Source organism: Acanthochromis polyacanthus, chromosome 5 (assembly GCF_021347895.1).
Source record: "Acanthochromis polyacanthus isolate Apoly-LR-REF ecotype Palm Island chromosome 5, KAUST_Apoly_ChrSc, whole genome shotgun sequence".
In the NCBI taxonomy this organism is placed as follows: Eukaryota; Metazoa; Chordata; class Actinopteri; family Pomacentridae; genus Acanthochromis; species Acanthochromis polyacanthus.
The window spans coordinates 28,713,972-28,732,226 of NC_067117.1; the positions used below are offsets into that span (position 1 = coordinate 28,713,972).

The 18,255-nt window shown below is 40.5% G+C and overlaps 1 protein-coding gene across 1 annotated transcript in view; it reads right to left on the reverse strand.

Moving 5' to 3' along the window:
- Window positions 1-18,255, reverse strand: part of plxnb1b (plexin b1b) — a 143,328-nt gene that overhangs the window by 23,048 nt on the left and 102,025 nt on the right. The window contains exons 7-16 of the mRNA XM_022208187.2: window positions 16,482-16,610; window positions 16,105-16,205; window positions 13,853-13,985; window positions 10,290-10,446; window positions 7,368-7,476; window positions 5,668-5,776; window positions 3,643-4,572; window positions 1,782-1,916; window positions 1,577-1,699; window positions 433-526 (exon numbers count right to left, since the gene is read on the reverse strand). Of these exons, the coding sequence (XP_022063879.2) occupies window positions 433-526; window positions 1,577-1,699; window positions 1,782-1,916; window positions 3,643-4,572; window positions 5,668-5,776; window positions 7,368-7,476; window positions 10,290-10,446; window positions 13,853-13,985; window positions 16,105-16,205; window positions 16,482-16,610 (2,020 nt within the window). The remainder of the gene's footprint in view (window positions 1-432; window positions 527-1,576; window positions 1,700-1,781; window positions 1,917-3,642; window positions 4,573-5,667; window positions 5,777-7,367; window positions 7,477-10,289; window positions 10,447-13,852; window positions 13,986-16,104; window positions 16,206-16,481; window positions 16,611-18,255) is intronic.

An 18,255-nucleotide genomic window follows, 5' to 3' on the forward strand; every position in this document is an offset into this window, starting at 1 on the left:
TGGTGTATGCTGTGGTCAGGCTGATGTCGAACTTGCAAAAATACTCTCTTAAAATTTTACCACTATGTTGACTAGAAAAGAATAGAATTCCTTTATTGTGATTGCACAGTATAAAACACATCCACACAATCAGACATGTTTAAAGCACAGCAGTAAATGTGGAAGCATAAAACAGAAAAATCTCAAAGAAGAATCCTATATACAAGTGTGTCTATGAAAACTTTTAAAGGTAGCATATTTGATGCATTAAAAAACATAAAAACACTGGTGTAACTGACATTGCACATCTATATACTGCAAATTGTTCAACATATCAGAAAAAAATATGACCTAAAGAAGTGCAAAAAACTTCATGCAAGGTGTGGTGAGAGCAAACAACAGAGAATAATAAAACCAAGCAAAGTGCAATCTAAAATGATAATGTGACCTCACCGTAGAGATCAGGAGAACTATCCACATGGAAGGTGTCCCTCCTCTTCACATAGACCATGGCGTTATATTCCTCCACTAGAGCTGAGTATGAGTACTGGACAGACACAAAAAAACAACAAAATATTTCTTATTGTCGCCTACATCTGCTAGATCTACATTCACCAACACTGGTTAAACCCAGAGCCAATATCAACACAAAACTGAAAACATAGAGGCTTCATCAAAGTCAGGTTGAAGATGTGGATTAATTATCTGACAGAAATTCTGAAGCTCTGGAGTTGCACTTCGTCATGTTTAAAATATGAAAGCTGGACCAAATTACCTGCATTTGTAAATTATTGACTGACATTAGCTGCACAGCTGCATTTTTCTTCCACTTGCATTCTGATTTACATCGCAGATCGACCATCGTCTGATTTGCCATTTGCAGCAGCTGATTCATTCACTCCTCGCTGCTCTGCTGTGCCCTGCGCTTCGACTCACAGGTGGTTCTATCGTTATCGTCCAGCCTTTAAGATTTACTGCAGTTTGGAGTTTTATTTTAGGTTCACGTTCATGTTTTGGGTAACCTTTAATATAAGTCACCTTTGGTTTGGAGATTGGAGAAATGTCAGTAAATGCAATGACAGTCAGCAATAAACCCACCACTACTCCCTGATTTCTACCTCATTTTTTATGATATTGCGATTTTTTTGGCAAGTTTTCTATTGTTTTCTAAAGCATTGTTCTTTTTATAACGTCTTATTGTTACTGCACAGCCTTGAGAACACTCACTTTGCACTTCACTGCACATACTGTATGAGCATGTGACAAATAAAACTCTTGAATCTTGCTGCTAGCTGCACACCTACTGACCACTGACATCCCAACCATTGTGTACCGTCCTTCTCTTGATGTGTCACAGCATCCTCTCCATTGGCTACACTTGTGTTTTTGGTGCCAAAAAGTGTGGTGAAAATGTGTAAAGTTAGTCTGAAACTCTGTATGATTTCATTTGACATGTTGTTGGCAACAAGTCATGGAATCAGCTGCAATTTTCCTTCCCAGTTTGAGCATTCAGGTGGTTAATTACCCCTGAAGTCACCTTTTCAGTGACAGAACATGTTACTTGTTGAGTATGACCCCTTTTATAAGAACAACAAACCTTGTGTAGTTGACAAGTGATGTCAAAGTTTGATGGATTGATATCATCAGTCTCCACGTAGGCGTCCACCACCACCGTCTGGCCTTCAATCACCAACACACACTCGTAGTCCAGCTCTGCGTCCTGAAAACACACCAAGACTCCGGTTTGGTAAAGGGGTCAAACTCCTTCCTGTTGTGGTCTGAGCCTCAGAGTGTGTTTTTACCTGATATAAGTGCAGGTTGCGAGCCAGTAAAGTGATCTTCCTCTCCACCCTGACAGGCAGCAGCGATGAACCCTGGACCTTCTCCACACAGGGACAAGCTGAGGAGCCCCAGCTGACGTAGGAGCCTTCGTCTCCCTGATGTTCAGTACAATAATATTAACACACAAGTCCTCTCTTCTTCGCACTCTGCTTATGTCTACATTCATACACACACAGTACGTCCTCACGAACCAGAGAGGTGGACCAAAATCAACCATTTACTAACCATTTTTTCAATATGATTACACAAATTTCATTAGTTGCTTCAATATTCCCCTTTTATATGATATAGGTTATATTTAAGTGCCTTGTACTTAACCTCTTTCTTACATGGTTTCTATTTTGAACCCTCCAAATGGTACAAAGTTTATCCCGAAATAGAAAGAGTGTATAAAACACTTGGATAACAGCACCACCTATAGGATGCTTGATAAATAAACACTCCAGACATCATCTCCTGTTTGCACAAGTAACTTTGCACAATGCCAAAGAACGACCAGCAGAGACAGAATCAAAGGACGGAAGAAAAGCAGAAAGCAGGAAATATGAGGATAAATACCTGGAGTATGACTTCATTTAGACCTTGGACTGGCGGGGATTCTCAACCACTACTAGCAGCTGCCATATTGTCACAAAATCTGGTGGTTTTCCAGAGGAAGTGAGGCCATATCATTCAGTTAATAAAACTAATTCTCTGTAAGTTGCCAAATATTCCCATGAAAAATGATTCACTTCACTTGAAACCTTTGACCAATAAGCAATGTTGAACTAGTGGGTTGTCATCGGGCGTCATCTCAGTGGACGTGCATGCAGCTTTTTGAGGGTTTTCTTGAGAATCGGGTTATGTCTCATACAGAGAAGTGCAACAGGAGTAATTTAACAGGAATGCCAGCTGTACTGGAGCAGTCACTGAATGATGTCGCAGCTGACAAGGGAACCAAACTCAGAATTTTGCTTTCGGTGTCTCAGTTGAGTGAAACGGCACTGAAACATCTCCCATTCTCAACTCAACTGTGCAACACAACAACAATCTTAATCCACCATGAGCCATGCACTGCACCCCTCCCGTGTGCTGATTGTACAGGTACAGTGGCTTTGACACTTGACGATAATTTGCATCTTTACCTCAGCCCTACTCACCCTCCTCACCTTCAATCAAGCTTAACAGTTAGCTATTAGGCTTTTTACATTGTGCTATCAAAAAATTTACATTGGAATGCCTTACTTTATTAAACACACTATGCTCTTGTTGGCTTACCTGCAGGTCACATGTATTTTCAAGCTGATAAATGTCTCAATTAACACTTTTTGAAGACACGGTTCCTTACAAGCACCTTATACAAACTGAATCGATGGTTGTTAACGTTCAAAAGACGCACATTAGCCAGTATTAAATATTAATACTGATACGGACCTAAAAAATCCTGGTTGAGCTATAATAAAAACATCTGGGACAAAGCTACGACACTGTTTCACTTTCATCCACTAACATTCACAGAAACATTCAGTTTCAAAGTGTGTTTCTAAAGAGTTAAAGAGCTGCTGAGACGTAAAAAGATCATAAAACAAAACAAAAAACAGCGCTGAGAGTCAAGCGGCTGTTTTTCGGTCAGTTCAAACAATGAAAGATAACAAAAAGAACAGAGGAGTTGGACAGCATGGAAAGAGGGGCAGACGGGGAAGCTGGTTTGCTGCTACAGCAGGAGTTCAGTCAGGAGCTGGGAGCATCAGCATTCTTGATAAGAAGAAGAAGAAGAAGAAGCAGAAGAAGAAGGAGGAGGAGGAGGAGGAGGAGGAGGAAAACGGAGGCGTCTGAACTCACCGGGAGGAAGGCATCAGCTGAATCATACTGGTAGTCCAGCTCTGAGTCGGTATCCAGCAGATGGGGGTAGGACGGGGGGGCGTGGTCGACCTCACCGTCACCTGAGAGCACGGTAGTGGCTGAAAACGTAGCCGTTTCGTTTTCTGACTGGACGGGACCCTCAGCGGGGACGTCGGCTTCTTTCGGCCAGAGGATCACCTCGGGGTCGGCGTCCGGGCTTCCTGCCTCGGTTTGGGAGTCTTGAGGGGGCAGCAGCGTCGGAGTCACATCCGAGTGAAGGTGGGGCTCGGAGTCGACCGGTTCGCCCACAGGGAAGGGTGTGGGCAGGGGGAAGCCAGAGGAGCCGAGGCTGGGGGGCTCGGCCAGACTCACCACCCCCTCTGCTTCCTGGGAGACGTTGGGTGTCGACTCTCTCAGCACCTCTGGAGGTGAAGAGTCCGGGATCATCAGAGGCATCACGGTGTCCTGATCTCCGCTCAGACCGTCTGCCACGGTGACGGGCATCAACTCTGCCGCCCCCATGGCGACACTGGTTGTAACCGTAGCATCTCCGGAGTGACTTTGGATGACGACGACGAGCTCGCCTGTTTCTGTCTCTTCTTCCTTCCCGGTGACGGACTCTGGAGGTGGAGGGGTGGTGGGTGCTGCGGTGCTGGGCGGCAGGGTGCTGGGCGGGGTGGTCGGCTCGGGTCTGGTGGAGGTTATGAGTGGAGTGGTGGGTGCTGGAGGGGTGGTGGGCTCCTGGGTGGCTGCTATAGTGACAGGGGCCGCAGTGGTAGTCGTAGTGGCAATAGTTGTTGTGGTGGTGGTGGGAGGAGGAGTTGTGGTGGTTGTCGTGGTGATGGTTGTCGGGGCAGCCGTTGTGGTAGCGGCTGCCGTGATGACTTTAATGGTTTTGGCGGTGGGAGGAGGTGAGGTGGGGAGTTTAAACTGGGGGGAGGGAGGAGGAGGGAGGAAGACATGAGAGGGTGAGACAGAAATCATAAAAAAAAACTTAAAGGAAAATGGGAAAACAACCAAACTCAAATGTGATGTTAAACACGTGAGTTGCTGTTATTGTTTCTTATGACGCATGACTTTTGTTACAAATAATGCAGATGTTTACACAACAAAACACTAAACGGGAAGCCTGACCTTTAGCTAGTTACCGTTCTTATGAATCAAATATACTCCTGTCGAGTTAACAATTTTGGTTTTAAAAAAGCACATTCAAGAGCTTTTATTTTGATAAAAGTACAATAACTGAACCAGTTAATGGTGTTTTGTGGATTTAATTTAAGATGTGTTACTGCACTGTGCTTCAGCTCAGTTCAGTTTTTATTAACCAAAAATCCTCTTGTTGAGCAACAACTTTAGTTTTAAACAAACATATTCAACAGCTTTTATTTTGAAATAATGCACACTAATTAAACCAATTTATGGTGGTTTTTGTAGATTTAATTTTAATCAACCTAAAATACTCGTGTCAAGTTAACAATTTTGATTTTAAACATCCACATTCAAGAGCTTTTATTTTGGAAAAAGTACAATAACTGTTAATGGTGGATTTTATTTTAAATGTGTTACTGTATTGTGCTTCAGTTCAGTTGTTATCAATCAAAAATACTCCTGTCTAGTCAACAATTTTGGTTTTAAATAACACATTGAAGAGTTCTTATTCTGAAATAATACACAAGAACTGAACCAATAACTGTGATTTTCTGTGGCTTTAATATTAGAAGTGTGACAGTTCTGCGCTACTTTTCAATTTAGTTTATTGTAACAACACAAGGGAACAAAATTTGTACCAAGGTCCAGCAGTGTACAGAATATCAATTTGTGGTAAAATATCAATTAGATCTAGGATAACCTAAAAACACATAACAAACGGCTAAAAAAAAGATATTATTGATGTCCTACTTCTTGAAAAGTGCTTCAACATTTATAGAACACAAGTGGTGACTGACTAAATGTTGCATTTTAACACCTTAGTGACTGCTGTACCTGCTCTTGAACACATTCCCTATCTAGACCGCTGGGACTTACATGCTGGTTGTAGATGATCACGCCTTCGTCACAGGTGGGTTTGTGGGTACACGAGTGCTGGTGGACGCACCAGTTGCAGCCCCATCGGCTCAAAACACAACCACGGCAGCTTCACGAAAACACAACAGGAGACAAAACGTTAGAGGCAGAGAGTAATTGTGCCCGTTTGAAATGAGTCGGGGTTTGGAGAAGTGGCAGAAGTAGTGTGGACTTTTTATCTAGAGGTGGAAAGGGAGAAAGGATGGTACAAAGGAAGAGATACAGCTATTGCAGAGCTTGGACCACACACAATAATCCAATTGCCGCCAGTTTGCCTGCAGTGGTAAGAAAGGTCAGGCGGTCTAATTCAGTTTCTTAGCAGAGTGGCGGGATGAGAAGGAACAGAGAGGAAACACATCAGCAGGAAACAACACACAGTCGGTTCAACATGTTCTTCCAGGGATCATTATTATTATTCATTTCTAAAAAAAAGCAGCTTTGTCTCTTCACCTGATATTATTTGGATGTTATTTGAAGCGTATTCTGAGAACAGTTCACTGTATACAATCCTCTGGGAGGATCAAATCGCTCTGCTTTTAGTTGTTTGGGAACATGAAATAGGACTTGAACGCAAGTGAAAAACCTAATATCTGAACCTGCAACATTTTTTATAACGCATGTTTTTAAATTCTCTGTACTTCTAGCCACGGTTTTTCTGTTTTATCAGAGATGCAGGACTTTATACTGCAGTGAAAAATGATCCCGTAGTGAGGGGTTACATGTTTTTCCAATTTTTGTAAAATATAATACAAAAAAATGTAACTTTTTATGATTTATGGCTTTATAACTTTGATGTAATGCACACAACACATTTTTAGTTCTTTATGCTTCTCGTCATGTTTGGCTGTTTCCACAGAGGTGCAAGACTTTATATAGCAGTGAAAATGACAAAAAAATGTATTGTTTTAATGATTTATAGCATAGCAACACTGTTTTACCACTGAATTTCCCCTCTGAGGATTAATAAAGTATCTTTATGTTATCTTTATCTTCAAAGCAGAAACATGTTCACAGTATCCTCTAATTCTAATCACGGTTTTGCTGTTTTAATAAAGGTGCAGGACTTCATATTGCAGTGAAAAATAAACCTGCAGTGAGCAAAAATGTGACATTACCCAAGAAAAAGACTCTTGTGACTGATTATTGTACATATGTGCAGTTAAGACTGTTCACTAAATACTCAAAAGAAACACTGAAATGTTCATGCATGAGATCTAATGTTCTCTATCTTTTAAATGATGGACACTGGTTGGAGTTAAATCCAGGCTCAAGCTGCACAGAAGAGACATGCGATGCACAAACGTTGGGATGGAAAATCAAATCAATCAAACCAAATCAATCAGAGTGAAGGGCAAAAAGTCACGAGCCTGCAGCCTTCATGGACACATGTAATATATACTGTAAGTTAACATCTGGATGAGCTAAAAGGGAGTGTTTAAAGGAGGGGATCACAGGTTTGAAGAAGAAAACAGGAGGTGGAAGAAATGGAGAAACATGTTTGAAGGGTGAATCGATGGAGGACAAAGGATGGCCGAGTAAACGAGATGGAAAAGCAGAGTCTCAGAGACGGAGCAGCACTTGATTATGAGGTCTGCAGCGAGTAGATCAGGGAGGAGACAAGCCGACAGAGCAGAGTTGATAAATCATAGGTGGTAACTCACGGCATGCTGCCAGACAGCTGCTTAACAGCCGTGCAGTCGTAGAAGGTGAAACCCCTCTCTGTGACCGTGACGTCGGCAAAACGAAGAGACAAGGTGACTGTGACAAAATCTGACAAAAGAACACAGAGAGGAGGACAATGTGAGGAAAGAGCTAAAAAAACAACAACAACACATCAGCCCAGGGAAGAGGAAAGAGATCAGTTTCTGGTCAGACGGCCAGAAAACGGAGGCCTGATGAAACCGATGTGCAACCTCCATCCTCATCCTGGAGGCTGCAGACGAAGACACGGCAGCATTAAAAGTTCTGTCAGTGGAAACATTGATGGATGGTTAAAAATGGACACTTTGGGGGGAGTAATTCCACCCTTTGCTTTTGTTTTCTCGTCCAAATAAGTCACCACATTCCCAGATCTTAGTGGTAACCTCTGAGAGCACCAACCAATCCTAAACATTGGAGATGATGGAAAAACTACAAAAAACAAAACTTGCATGAGAAGATAATTTCTCTTTTCCTGCAATTTGTCATGTTAAAAGAACAACAAAGCTAATTTTGGTACGATAAAGGATAATATGTCCTGATGTCTTCTCATTTCTATGTCTTTTACTTCTTTTACACAGTATTTACAGAGCTTTAAGAGTCTAGAGTAGTTTTTATTTAATTAACATCAAATACATTAAAAAAAAGAAAATATCAAATTCAGATTGGCTTTGAGGACTCTTTGGGTTTATAACAAGACCATTTCTCCTCCTTGAAGACATCTTTAGGATATTTGACAGGTCGGTTGTTCAGCATCTTGTCACAGTCTTTCTACTGTTCTCTTGTCTTCATATAATCCCAGACTAACTCCATGATGTTCTGTAGACCATCTGCAGCAGGACTTATTGATATTATTGTAGCAGAAGACAGTTCTTCTTCTCTGGCTGGACTTTTGGGCTTGTTGTCAGTTCAGCTCTGTTCAGTTGTAATGAAGATCGGTTTGGATAACACACACACACACACACACACACACACACACAGAGATAAACATCTAAGAAACAGTGACTCCAACGTATAACGCAATCATTCTGCTGATTGAATTTGATCAATCAGAATCACTGAAGAGGAAAATATTTCTGATCAAAGTGCAGAACTGCAGCCCCAAACCTACAAAGAACTTCCCCTGTGCTGAATTGTTTTCCAGGAATTCAGTGACCAAACTGCTTCAAATGTTTTAAATTGTAAATCTTCACCCATTTCTTGTATTTCTGTGCACAGGTGGGTCTCTTGGATCTCTCTCTCCGCATCAGATTTATGGCCTTTAAGCTGCAAGTTTTCCATGAACACACTTCTCTGTAGATGGTCTATCAAGGTCCCACAGGTTTCTGTTTTGAGCTGATGCTGTTGGATGAAACATGGAAGCGTCTTTCCTCTGTTGCACTCAGTTTTACTGTTTCTTTGTGCTTGTTCAGATAAGATCAGCACATCTGGAAACATCTGTCTTGCAAGATGACACCTTGTGTCGAGTTCCTATGATCCCTATTCCCATTGAGAAAGAAGCTTAGATCACATCTTAAGCAAACTCACCTTTTATCCCAGGTCCTCCATCATCAGTTTCAGTTTCCTACATACTTGTTTCGCTTTGTGATTTTGGTTTAGACTACATGTTATCTTGTCGTTCATTGGAATCTGATTAGTCTAACACTGTGAAATACACGTTCTGAAATTTCTGGTTTGTTGCTTTGGTACTTCAACAAATCTCAATCTAGAATATTTCACTTTTTGTTAAATTAATGCCTAATAAAGCAACCCAAAGATGTTTTTCACCTCTAATTTTTCATTTTCATTACGGGCAAATGAGAATCTGGACCTTGTCTTAAGAGGTGAAAATTACCAGTTGTCAGTTTGGTGACCTAAATTATTCCCAAATTAAAAATTTCTTGTCACTTTTACTGATTTGGTGGATCACAGTTACAGTTCTGGCACGGATTCTGCCTGACATTTTAAATCCAGCCTTTTGCACTTCAGTACAAACACGTCCTAACAGTCATTAATTGTAAGGAAAACAACTCTCCAACTACTTACTTATCTGTAACAAAGCTCTCATACCTCAAGGATTCCACAACCTTTCAGTGAACTTTCAACCCTGTGCTGACTCCCTTGTATGAAACAAAAATTAATGATTCAGATGTTGAAGTTTAGTCAGTTTTATACAGAGGATTTGCAGTTTAAGATCTGTTTGGTCGTGTACTGAATTCCAGTCCAATGCAGAAGCTTTGTCAAACAGAAAGCTGTCTTTTATTAGGTGATCATTGGCTCTAACCCTCTTTTAGTAAAGGTAAGCCTCTAGAGCTAAAGTCTTAAATACAGTCTGCGTGTCCATATCTCAGTAACCCCCCATGGGCTGATTCCTGCTGAGTCCTGCACCCTGAGAACTACAACAAACTGCAGTTTTCAGGAATCCTGGCCTGGGAACCACAATCTATGTGTGTGAGAAAGAGATACACAAAAACAATGTAAATGTTTGGGCGACTGTGACCTTCGCTTTTTATTTACAGGCCCCTCGTTGACTCTCAAGCTGCTCTCATTGCACTGTAACAGCAACCAAACCAGGACAACCAAAATCTGCCGTCCAAGCATAGAATCACCGGGGAGATCGACGCTTTAAGAATAGAGATTACTCCCCGCTGTGTAAGCTGGCTTAGAAAAATGGATTGGGTTAGCCTAGATTTACTGACAAAAAAAGACCGAAGTGAATACATGTTCAGCATGTCTGGTCAAGCAAACACAAACATACTGTGTATCCAAAAACAGACACACACTAAGATTAATCCCGTGACAGGGAGCAGTCAAGTCCTCCAGGCACGAAGTTGAAAAGTTCAAAGCAGTAATTAATCTCCAGGTGCGTGAGTTTTGGTCAGATCTGGGGTTTGAAAGACACTCACCCTGTCCTGGAGGCACCATGGGAACTCGGCTGGTGTCGGGAGAATGACAGGTGACTCCAGTTTCAGTGACGGCGGCCGGACTGTGGCTGTCCTCGAAGAAGCAGGAGTAGGATTCACCTTTTTCTAACACCGGAAGTCCTGGGATGGACAGAGAAACCTGGGGAAAGATGATGAAAGTGAAAATTAAGATGGGGAAAAATGAAATTCATGGTGAATGTTCTTTTAAATCACTTCTTAAAACCCTTTTATAGGTTTTCTTTTATGTGAAGTCATCTATTTGTATTGCATATTTTTATCGTGTAATTCATGTTTTGGACTATATTTTATTGTTCATTTTGTTTTCCCCTTTATTTATTTATTATTACTATTATAGTTTTTAGCTTTGCGCTTGTGGTTTTACCCTGTATTTTGTGTTATTTCAGTTTGTTCTTCTCCTTCCTCCTCTATTTTGTAATTCTTCTTGATTGATTTTCTTCTCCTCCCTCAATCATCATCATCTTCTCCTTTTTCCTCTTCATCTATTTTCTTCCTCCTCCTTTATTTTGTTCTTCTTCGATTTTCTTCTTCCTCCTTCACTCTTTTCTTCTTCTTCCTCCTCCTCCTCTATGTTCTGATTTCCTTCTCCTTCCTTCTCTTTCTTCTTCTTCCATTATTGAAACATCATTTTGACAACCCCCACCAGCAGCAGCAGAGCAACTGAGCGCCTACAAACATTGTACAAAAACAAAATGACAGAACCAACTCCCAGAGTTGTGGGACAGAAACGTCGGCCTCATTAAGTCCACACCTGTGCTGCTGCAGAGGACATCAGAGGTCACGATGACAGCGAGACACACAAATCTGATGCGCTCACTTGTAAATGTCAATGTGCAAAAATTAGATTTGAAAACTAAATTGCATTTTCCTTCCAGAGGAACATGAATCACAGTGACAAAGCAGCTCTTTGAGTTATTGTATTTTGTACTTTCTGGCTCCATCTGCTGTATGTTTCTCAGCCATGTGATGTTTCTGTGCCGCACTTCAAAGATATCATCTGTCAGTCAAACAGGACGTCCTCTACAGTGATGTCTTTCCTTGGATTTTCTCTTGATAAAGTGCCTCTGCTCTGCAACGGTGACTATTTGTGTTCATTTTAACTATATTCTGGAGGAACGGTGCCACAAAGCTCAGACAGAAACTTACTTTCACGTATTAAAAGTTGACATTGTTAACTTATTTCCTGATTTGAATCAGCACAGAGTCATTTTTATTGTTTGACATTTTTACAGATGCAACGTGCTGCTTCTATGCTGTATGCTTGCAGCAACATGAACAGACAGCATATCCTCATAATCCAATAGAAGCAGTATTACATTAAACAGCGTATAGAACAGTAGCTTACAGATACAGATAAAGCGTACATACTGAAAATGGCCTATTTCCCCTTGCAGCAAATCAAAATGAATAAAACTAAATCATATATACAAAGAGCAGCTACTGATGTGCACAAACATCACCCACAGCGACAGACTTTGACTTGAGTTCACATAAGTTGAATTAGTTGATTAAAAACAGATGCATTTCTTTGCTTTTTTTTTTTTTTTTTAACTGATTTGACTATATTTACATTATTTAGCGACTTATTTCGTGACTCATGCTTCCCGATTCGTTACACTAAACATTTCTGGATAGATTCACATCATTTTTCTCAAAGAACGTCTCGAGGCAACATGTGAAATAGGACGAGGGTGATTTAGAAAATAGAGCACAAACGATGGCTTGAACTAACAATTCTCTTTTCTATGTATTAATCAGCCAGTTATTTTTTAATTCAATTACATGGTCCAGAAAATATAAGAAAGCAGAAACCCTGTCATGAAAGCTTGAGCTGATGCCATCGTATGCGGTTGCCTCGGTCCATTTACAACTTCAAAGATTGATTCAGTTCATTTCTGTTCTCATCAGAAAACAACAGCAGCAAATGCTAAATACTGAGAAACTGGAACTGGAAATATTTGGCATTTGTACCTGAAAAACCTCCTAAAGAGCTCATTATAGAAATAGTCGCTTGTCTTTCTGTACATCAACCAACAGATTAATCGACTGTCTCACATAGTTTAAATGTAATTTGAAGGCTTTAATATGAAACTAATCTGTAGATTCTCAGTCATCCAGCGAATGGATGACTGAGAATGGAACGTCTTTGAGATTCTCGAAGACATTTCACCTTTCTCATCATCAAGAACCTGAGAGAAAAGTCCAGTTAACTTCTAGTGACACTCATACAATACGAAAATAGCTCAGTGCTCAGTATGAACACATTTACAGAACAGATCATTTCCAGGCGCTGTGACCTCATCCATGACACCACCATTTAGCCATATGCAATAAAAACACCTGACATTTAGCTAGTTAATGTTACAGAGTATTTACACTCACAGTCCAAGTCATTAGATACACCTGTTCTGTATCTCAGTGCATCAGACTGGTAGACGTGGTCAAGACAACCTGCTGAAGTTCAAACATGGACCCATCCTTTCTTGTATCAACGGTTCAGGCAGCTGCTGGTCTAATGGTGTGGTGGATATTTCCTTGATACATTTTTGGCCCCTTAGTACCAACTGAGCATCATCTAAACTCCACAGTCTAACTGAGTATAGTTGTTAACCATGTCCATCCCTTTATGACCGCAGTGGACCATCTTCTGATGAAACCTCCAGCAGGATAAAGCTCCATGTCACAAAGCTCAAATCATCTCAAACTGGTTTCTGAAACATGACAATGATTTAACTGTACTCCAATGGCCTCCACAGTCACTAGATCTCAATCCAATAGAGGTATTTTGGGATGTTGTGGAACAAAAGACTCGCATCATGGACCACAATCTCTCAGGAATGTTTCCAGCACCTTGTTGAATCTATACCATGAAGAATTAAGGCAGTTCTGAACGCAAACGATAGTCTAACCTGGTGCTAGCAAACTGTACCTAATAAAGTGAAGGTGAGGGAATATTCCCAAATAAATACAGGCTTGATTCAGGTCTAATTTACAGCAACAAAGTTATTTGGACGTATTCAAGCACAAGTCGTCCTGGAGTCATCCTATGAAGAAACACAGTGTGTGTATTGTGTATATATTTTCTGTTTCTATCTTCCAGACAGATTACAGAGAGAATGTTTTTCTATAACACCAGAACATGACAGGACAGGGCCGTGATCGCCATCTTCCCATGACACTGAAAATCACACATCAGCACAAACACATCACCCCCATCCTCAGGAACAGTAAAGCTCTGAGCTCAGCCGATAAGGGATCCGGGATGAGTTTCAGCGAGTCGATGTGTTGCCCTGAGCTTTGGGGTGTTTTGGTATGTGAGGAGACTATGACTCCATTCTGCAAGCTTGTAGGTGCTTGAGGTGGATGATTATCTGAACTTATTCAAAAGAAAGCAAAGGAAAAAAAGGTGCGTTTCTGTCAACCGGCTCTGTAAAGAAAGATTATCGCCCTCCTCCCTCAAATCCTTTGCCTGTACTTGAGTTTTGTTTTGCCTCTTCACTCGCTGACTTAATGAATTACAGACTCACCATCCTGCTCTCCTCCCTGCTGACGTTGGAGGGGCTGAGGCCCTGGACGGTCAAACACTGCTGCTCCATGTCGAAGCTCCACAGCCACTGACCAGGCTGGCTCCCACGACTGCACTGTGACTTCAGCACACACCTGCAGGGGAAACACAGACATTACGGATACTATAATCACCATTTTTTAAAAGGAAGTTCACCAACAAGTTAAACCCTGAAAATGATCTTCAATGTATACGAGTGGTCCCGACGAGTGTAATTCCACTCCAGCGACAAAAACCTGAGTGCATGTTGTAAAAAAAGAAATAAAATTTCAAGTTAATCAGGAACACTGGAAGGAATAGAAGAAGTAATCATGGAGAAAAAAAAGGTATGAAAACATCTAAGAAAAGAGGTGGAGGCCAGCTGGTGAGGCAGAGCAGAGGGGAAAGGAGAGGACAGAGGAGGAGACACAGATGGGACATAGTCTGTGTTTTTCTTTCATCAGACTCAAACAAAATCCCATCAGCTTTAAACGTGACTTTGCAGAAACACATCAAAAGCTAAAAAGGGTGCCAGCAGGATTCCCCCCCCCCAGTCAGATCTGCGCGAATCCTAATGAAAACATTTCACAGTTTCATGTTCAGGTCATTTATAATGGATTTTGCTCATAACAAGTCTTGTTAGTGCCCTTGAAAAATAAAAAAAAATACAATTTTTAAGCAAAACAAGCACATTTTGTTTGTTTTAACACATACAAACGGCTGCTGCTTCGGCTTTACTCCGTCTTAAATGACCAGTAAGCTCATGTTAACTTAGCTTTTCAAACTTTCCAAATCTTTTCTATTTGTGTTGTAGTGAATTATCATTCAGTTGTGGCTGCTGCTCAGGAAAACTGTGGTTAAAAAATACACTAAAATTGTTATTGTTTTCCAGCAAAAAACTAAATTGACTCATCAAAAGTGACTGGAGGTGTTGCTGTGGTGTTAAACCGACAGACCGCTAAATGCATCTCACATTTGAAGCAGGAATTTGTTGTTTTTGAGTTGAAATGACAGTTAAATGCTCAATCTTAAAAGTGAAATTTATTAGCAAGTGAAGTCAACTTAGCATTATTTATATAGCAAAATTAAAACCAGTGACTTGAGTTGACTTGACTAGTCTTAAAAGACCAAAAACTGGACCAACACTCTCGCTTTATAGTCATTGTGGTGACTAATATTCCTGTAATGTTAAAACTTACAGAATTATTAGACTATAAGCCATTTTACAGCCAAACATCCATACCAAATATACCTACATAAATACATTCATACGGATTCTCACACATAATAAAGAAATAAACAGAAAGAATGTTAGCCCTATGCTTAGTATTTAGCATGTAAGTGTCTGGTACTCAGGAAAATCTATTTGGATTGGCTTTAACAGCAGCAATGTAAGTTAATAATAGTTAAATCTGGTTAGTAACGTTAAGCAGCTTTAACTGTGCGAGTACGTTTTAGATTACTTTCTATGGGTAGGCAATCATTTCTTCTATACGTTTCATTTGAAGGGGGGTTGGGAGATTTTGCTCATAAACAATAAACATAAACATATATTTAAATCAGACTAATACAAAATTGAAAATTAAAGAACAAATAAGCGCTGCAACTTGTGAGTTTCGGTATTAATAAAATGCAAATATAAAGACAGACAGAAAACTAATTTACTTGTTGATATGATGGCGTGTTATTCATTCTTCATACTTGAATCGTCTCCAGATTGAAATAATTTCTTTTACAGTGACATCTGGACAAAGCCATTCATGCATTAATTTTCTCACATCTCGATTACTCAGTTATTGACTGTATTTATTGCATTGCTCATTCTATTCTCATTTACCATTTATTTATTTATGCATTTACATATTAATTACCATTACTGTTACTAATATTCCAGCCTTGTCTTTATGGTTTTACACTTTATTTTCTTTTATTCCACTTGTCCTTCTTCCATAGTTGGATGCAGCACTTTTGATTCCATCAATATTTTATCAGGTGTTGTTGTATTGATGTATTCTGTAAATGTTTTAGTATGTTTAAGTCTATTTTTACATTTCTGCCTCTTTCTGTTTGCACTGACCGGCCTTCTGTTGTTCAATCCTCAGCTTCCTTCTCTTCTTTTCGTCCCGTCTATAAAGACCTTTGTACACCCACTTTGTAAACTCTCGTATGATTAATGTGCTACCGTCAGTGCATGCTTTTGCTAGACAAGAACACCTCTGTAAGTGTTTGCCTCACCTTCCCTCCAGGACACACCAGCCACAGTAGGGGTCGTGGGCCAGCAGACAGGAGTGACAGTCGGTGTGCTGCTGGCATTCAGCCACCGGCCTCTTCTGCAGCTGGAACCGGGACAGCGACAATCATGTTCAGTCGTGCAAACCACCCACACTGAGCTTCTAAAAATCTGATTAAAACAGGAATAGCTGGCCCACATTTCACAGCACAACAATGCAAATTGAAAATATGGTCATTAGAATAATCCCAACTACATGCTGCCTTCACGGAAGAGGGAGAATTGGGGCAGAAACAGGAGAGTCAGAATGATTTGTCTTTATTTACTGCTGCAGCACATGGAAGCCTGCTGTGTGTTGTGTCTGTGTGTGTTTTATACATACCATGTTTCTGGTCATGATGAAGAGATGCTCCTCTTTCTGGTCCAGGATCAGGTCTGAGCTGATGGCTGTGTTCATCTGTACAGGGATCACAGAGTACTCCTCCACCTCGCCGTTTGGACCCAAGAACACCTGAAGAAATACAAATATACACATTCTGAAATAGGCACACAGAGCTGTAACTGAACATGGGCTTCCACCAGCTAGTCAAGTTGCATTTTACACCCATGTCTGTCCAGATTTGTATCATTTATGTAGTGAAAACCTTGAAGTCCTTGTATGTGTTCACATGTTTGGTCAATAAAACTGATTCTGACAGAACAAAAAGCTGTTGCAATGCCAGCAGACAATTCTTCAAGTACAGATGCTGCTGCAAAGAAGCTACAGATTCTAAAACATAGAGGCTTCACACACATCTTCAACCCTTAACAATCACCACAGTTTCAAAGTAGACACCCAAGATTATGGTCAACAATTCAGTATCTGACAAAATGTGAAATATGGTAAAGTCTCTGAACGATGCTGTTGAAAAATGTGCAGGAAAATCTTTTTGAGGAACATTTAGACGTCATCTGATCTTTGAAGTTTTGGATGGAAAATGTCACCATCTCATTAGTTTATTCTTTTAGAGATTAGCATGAAAGATTTAAAGCTTGAGTTACAGCCGAACGATGCTTTGTGTCCTCCAAGTTCTAACCAGTTCATCTTTGAGTCAAACTGAATGTTTGTGCCAAATTTCAAGAAATTTACTGAAGGTGCAGAGAGACAAAAATAGACAGCTTAACTGTTTTTCCTTTTCGTCTTTTTCATTACACTCTAAGGTCTATTAAAGGACGTAACCAGACATGATGTAAGAATTTAATTTGCCTGTCTGTAACATTGGAAGTTGACCTTAACCTTAGTCCACACTGATTTATTTGGTGAAACTATTTCAAACGTTTTCAAGATGAGGAAGAAGTCTGGATGCTTAAAGAATCATCCTTCAGAGTTTTCTTGTAATCAAACATGTTGAATGAGATTCCTCCATTACTAAACATTATCCACAAATTTCTGTGTTGATTCTCAGTCATCCAGCTCACAGCAATCCTTGGAGCTTCAGCAGAAAGCAGCTACAATCTAAAAGAGAAGTCCAGTTGCTTGAAAGATTCATTAACTCAGATTGTTCGCATCAAGTTACATTTGCTAACAGTATTCATTTCTTTGTTGCATTTCTTGGCATGTTAATGTGACATGTAGACAGTATAGGAGTGTGAAACATTAAAGCTGCTGTCCGGAGTTTGAATCGTAGAGTCTCCCAAAACACTGGTGGTCCCTCCCTCCCTCTGATTTCGCCCCTTTATATGAGAGAAGTGCCCGGAGTGCTGCAGCATCTTGCCTGTTTTGCTGTTTTCCCCTCTTTTGCATTTAGTACATTTAGTAAATAATAAAGGAATTACGTTAGAATTATGTATTGAGTCTAACTTGTCCTAATACCAAAATAACATGAATCTGCTAGGACGAACGAGTAAAGTTTCAATATGTGATTACACTCGTGTATCCCTCTCGATGACGTTGTTTATCAAACTTAGTGCATTTACGCGTGTATATGTGTTACATTGTTTATTCATTTCTATCTAGAGTTCAGAATTGCATGACTCCTCTGACAAAGAGTATGTCCCAGACGCCCCAACATCTTCCTCCAGAGGTCGGGCATCTAAATGAAGCCGTCAGGCGGGCTATGGAGGCCGTGGTCTGGGAGCGATGCGAGCACCCCGAGCCAAAAAACGTCCTGCAGTCT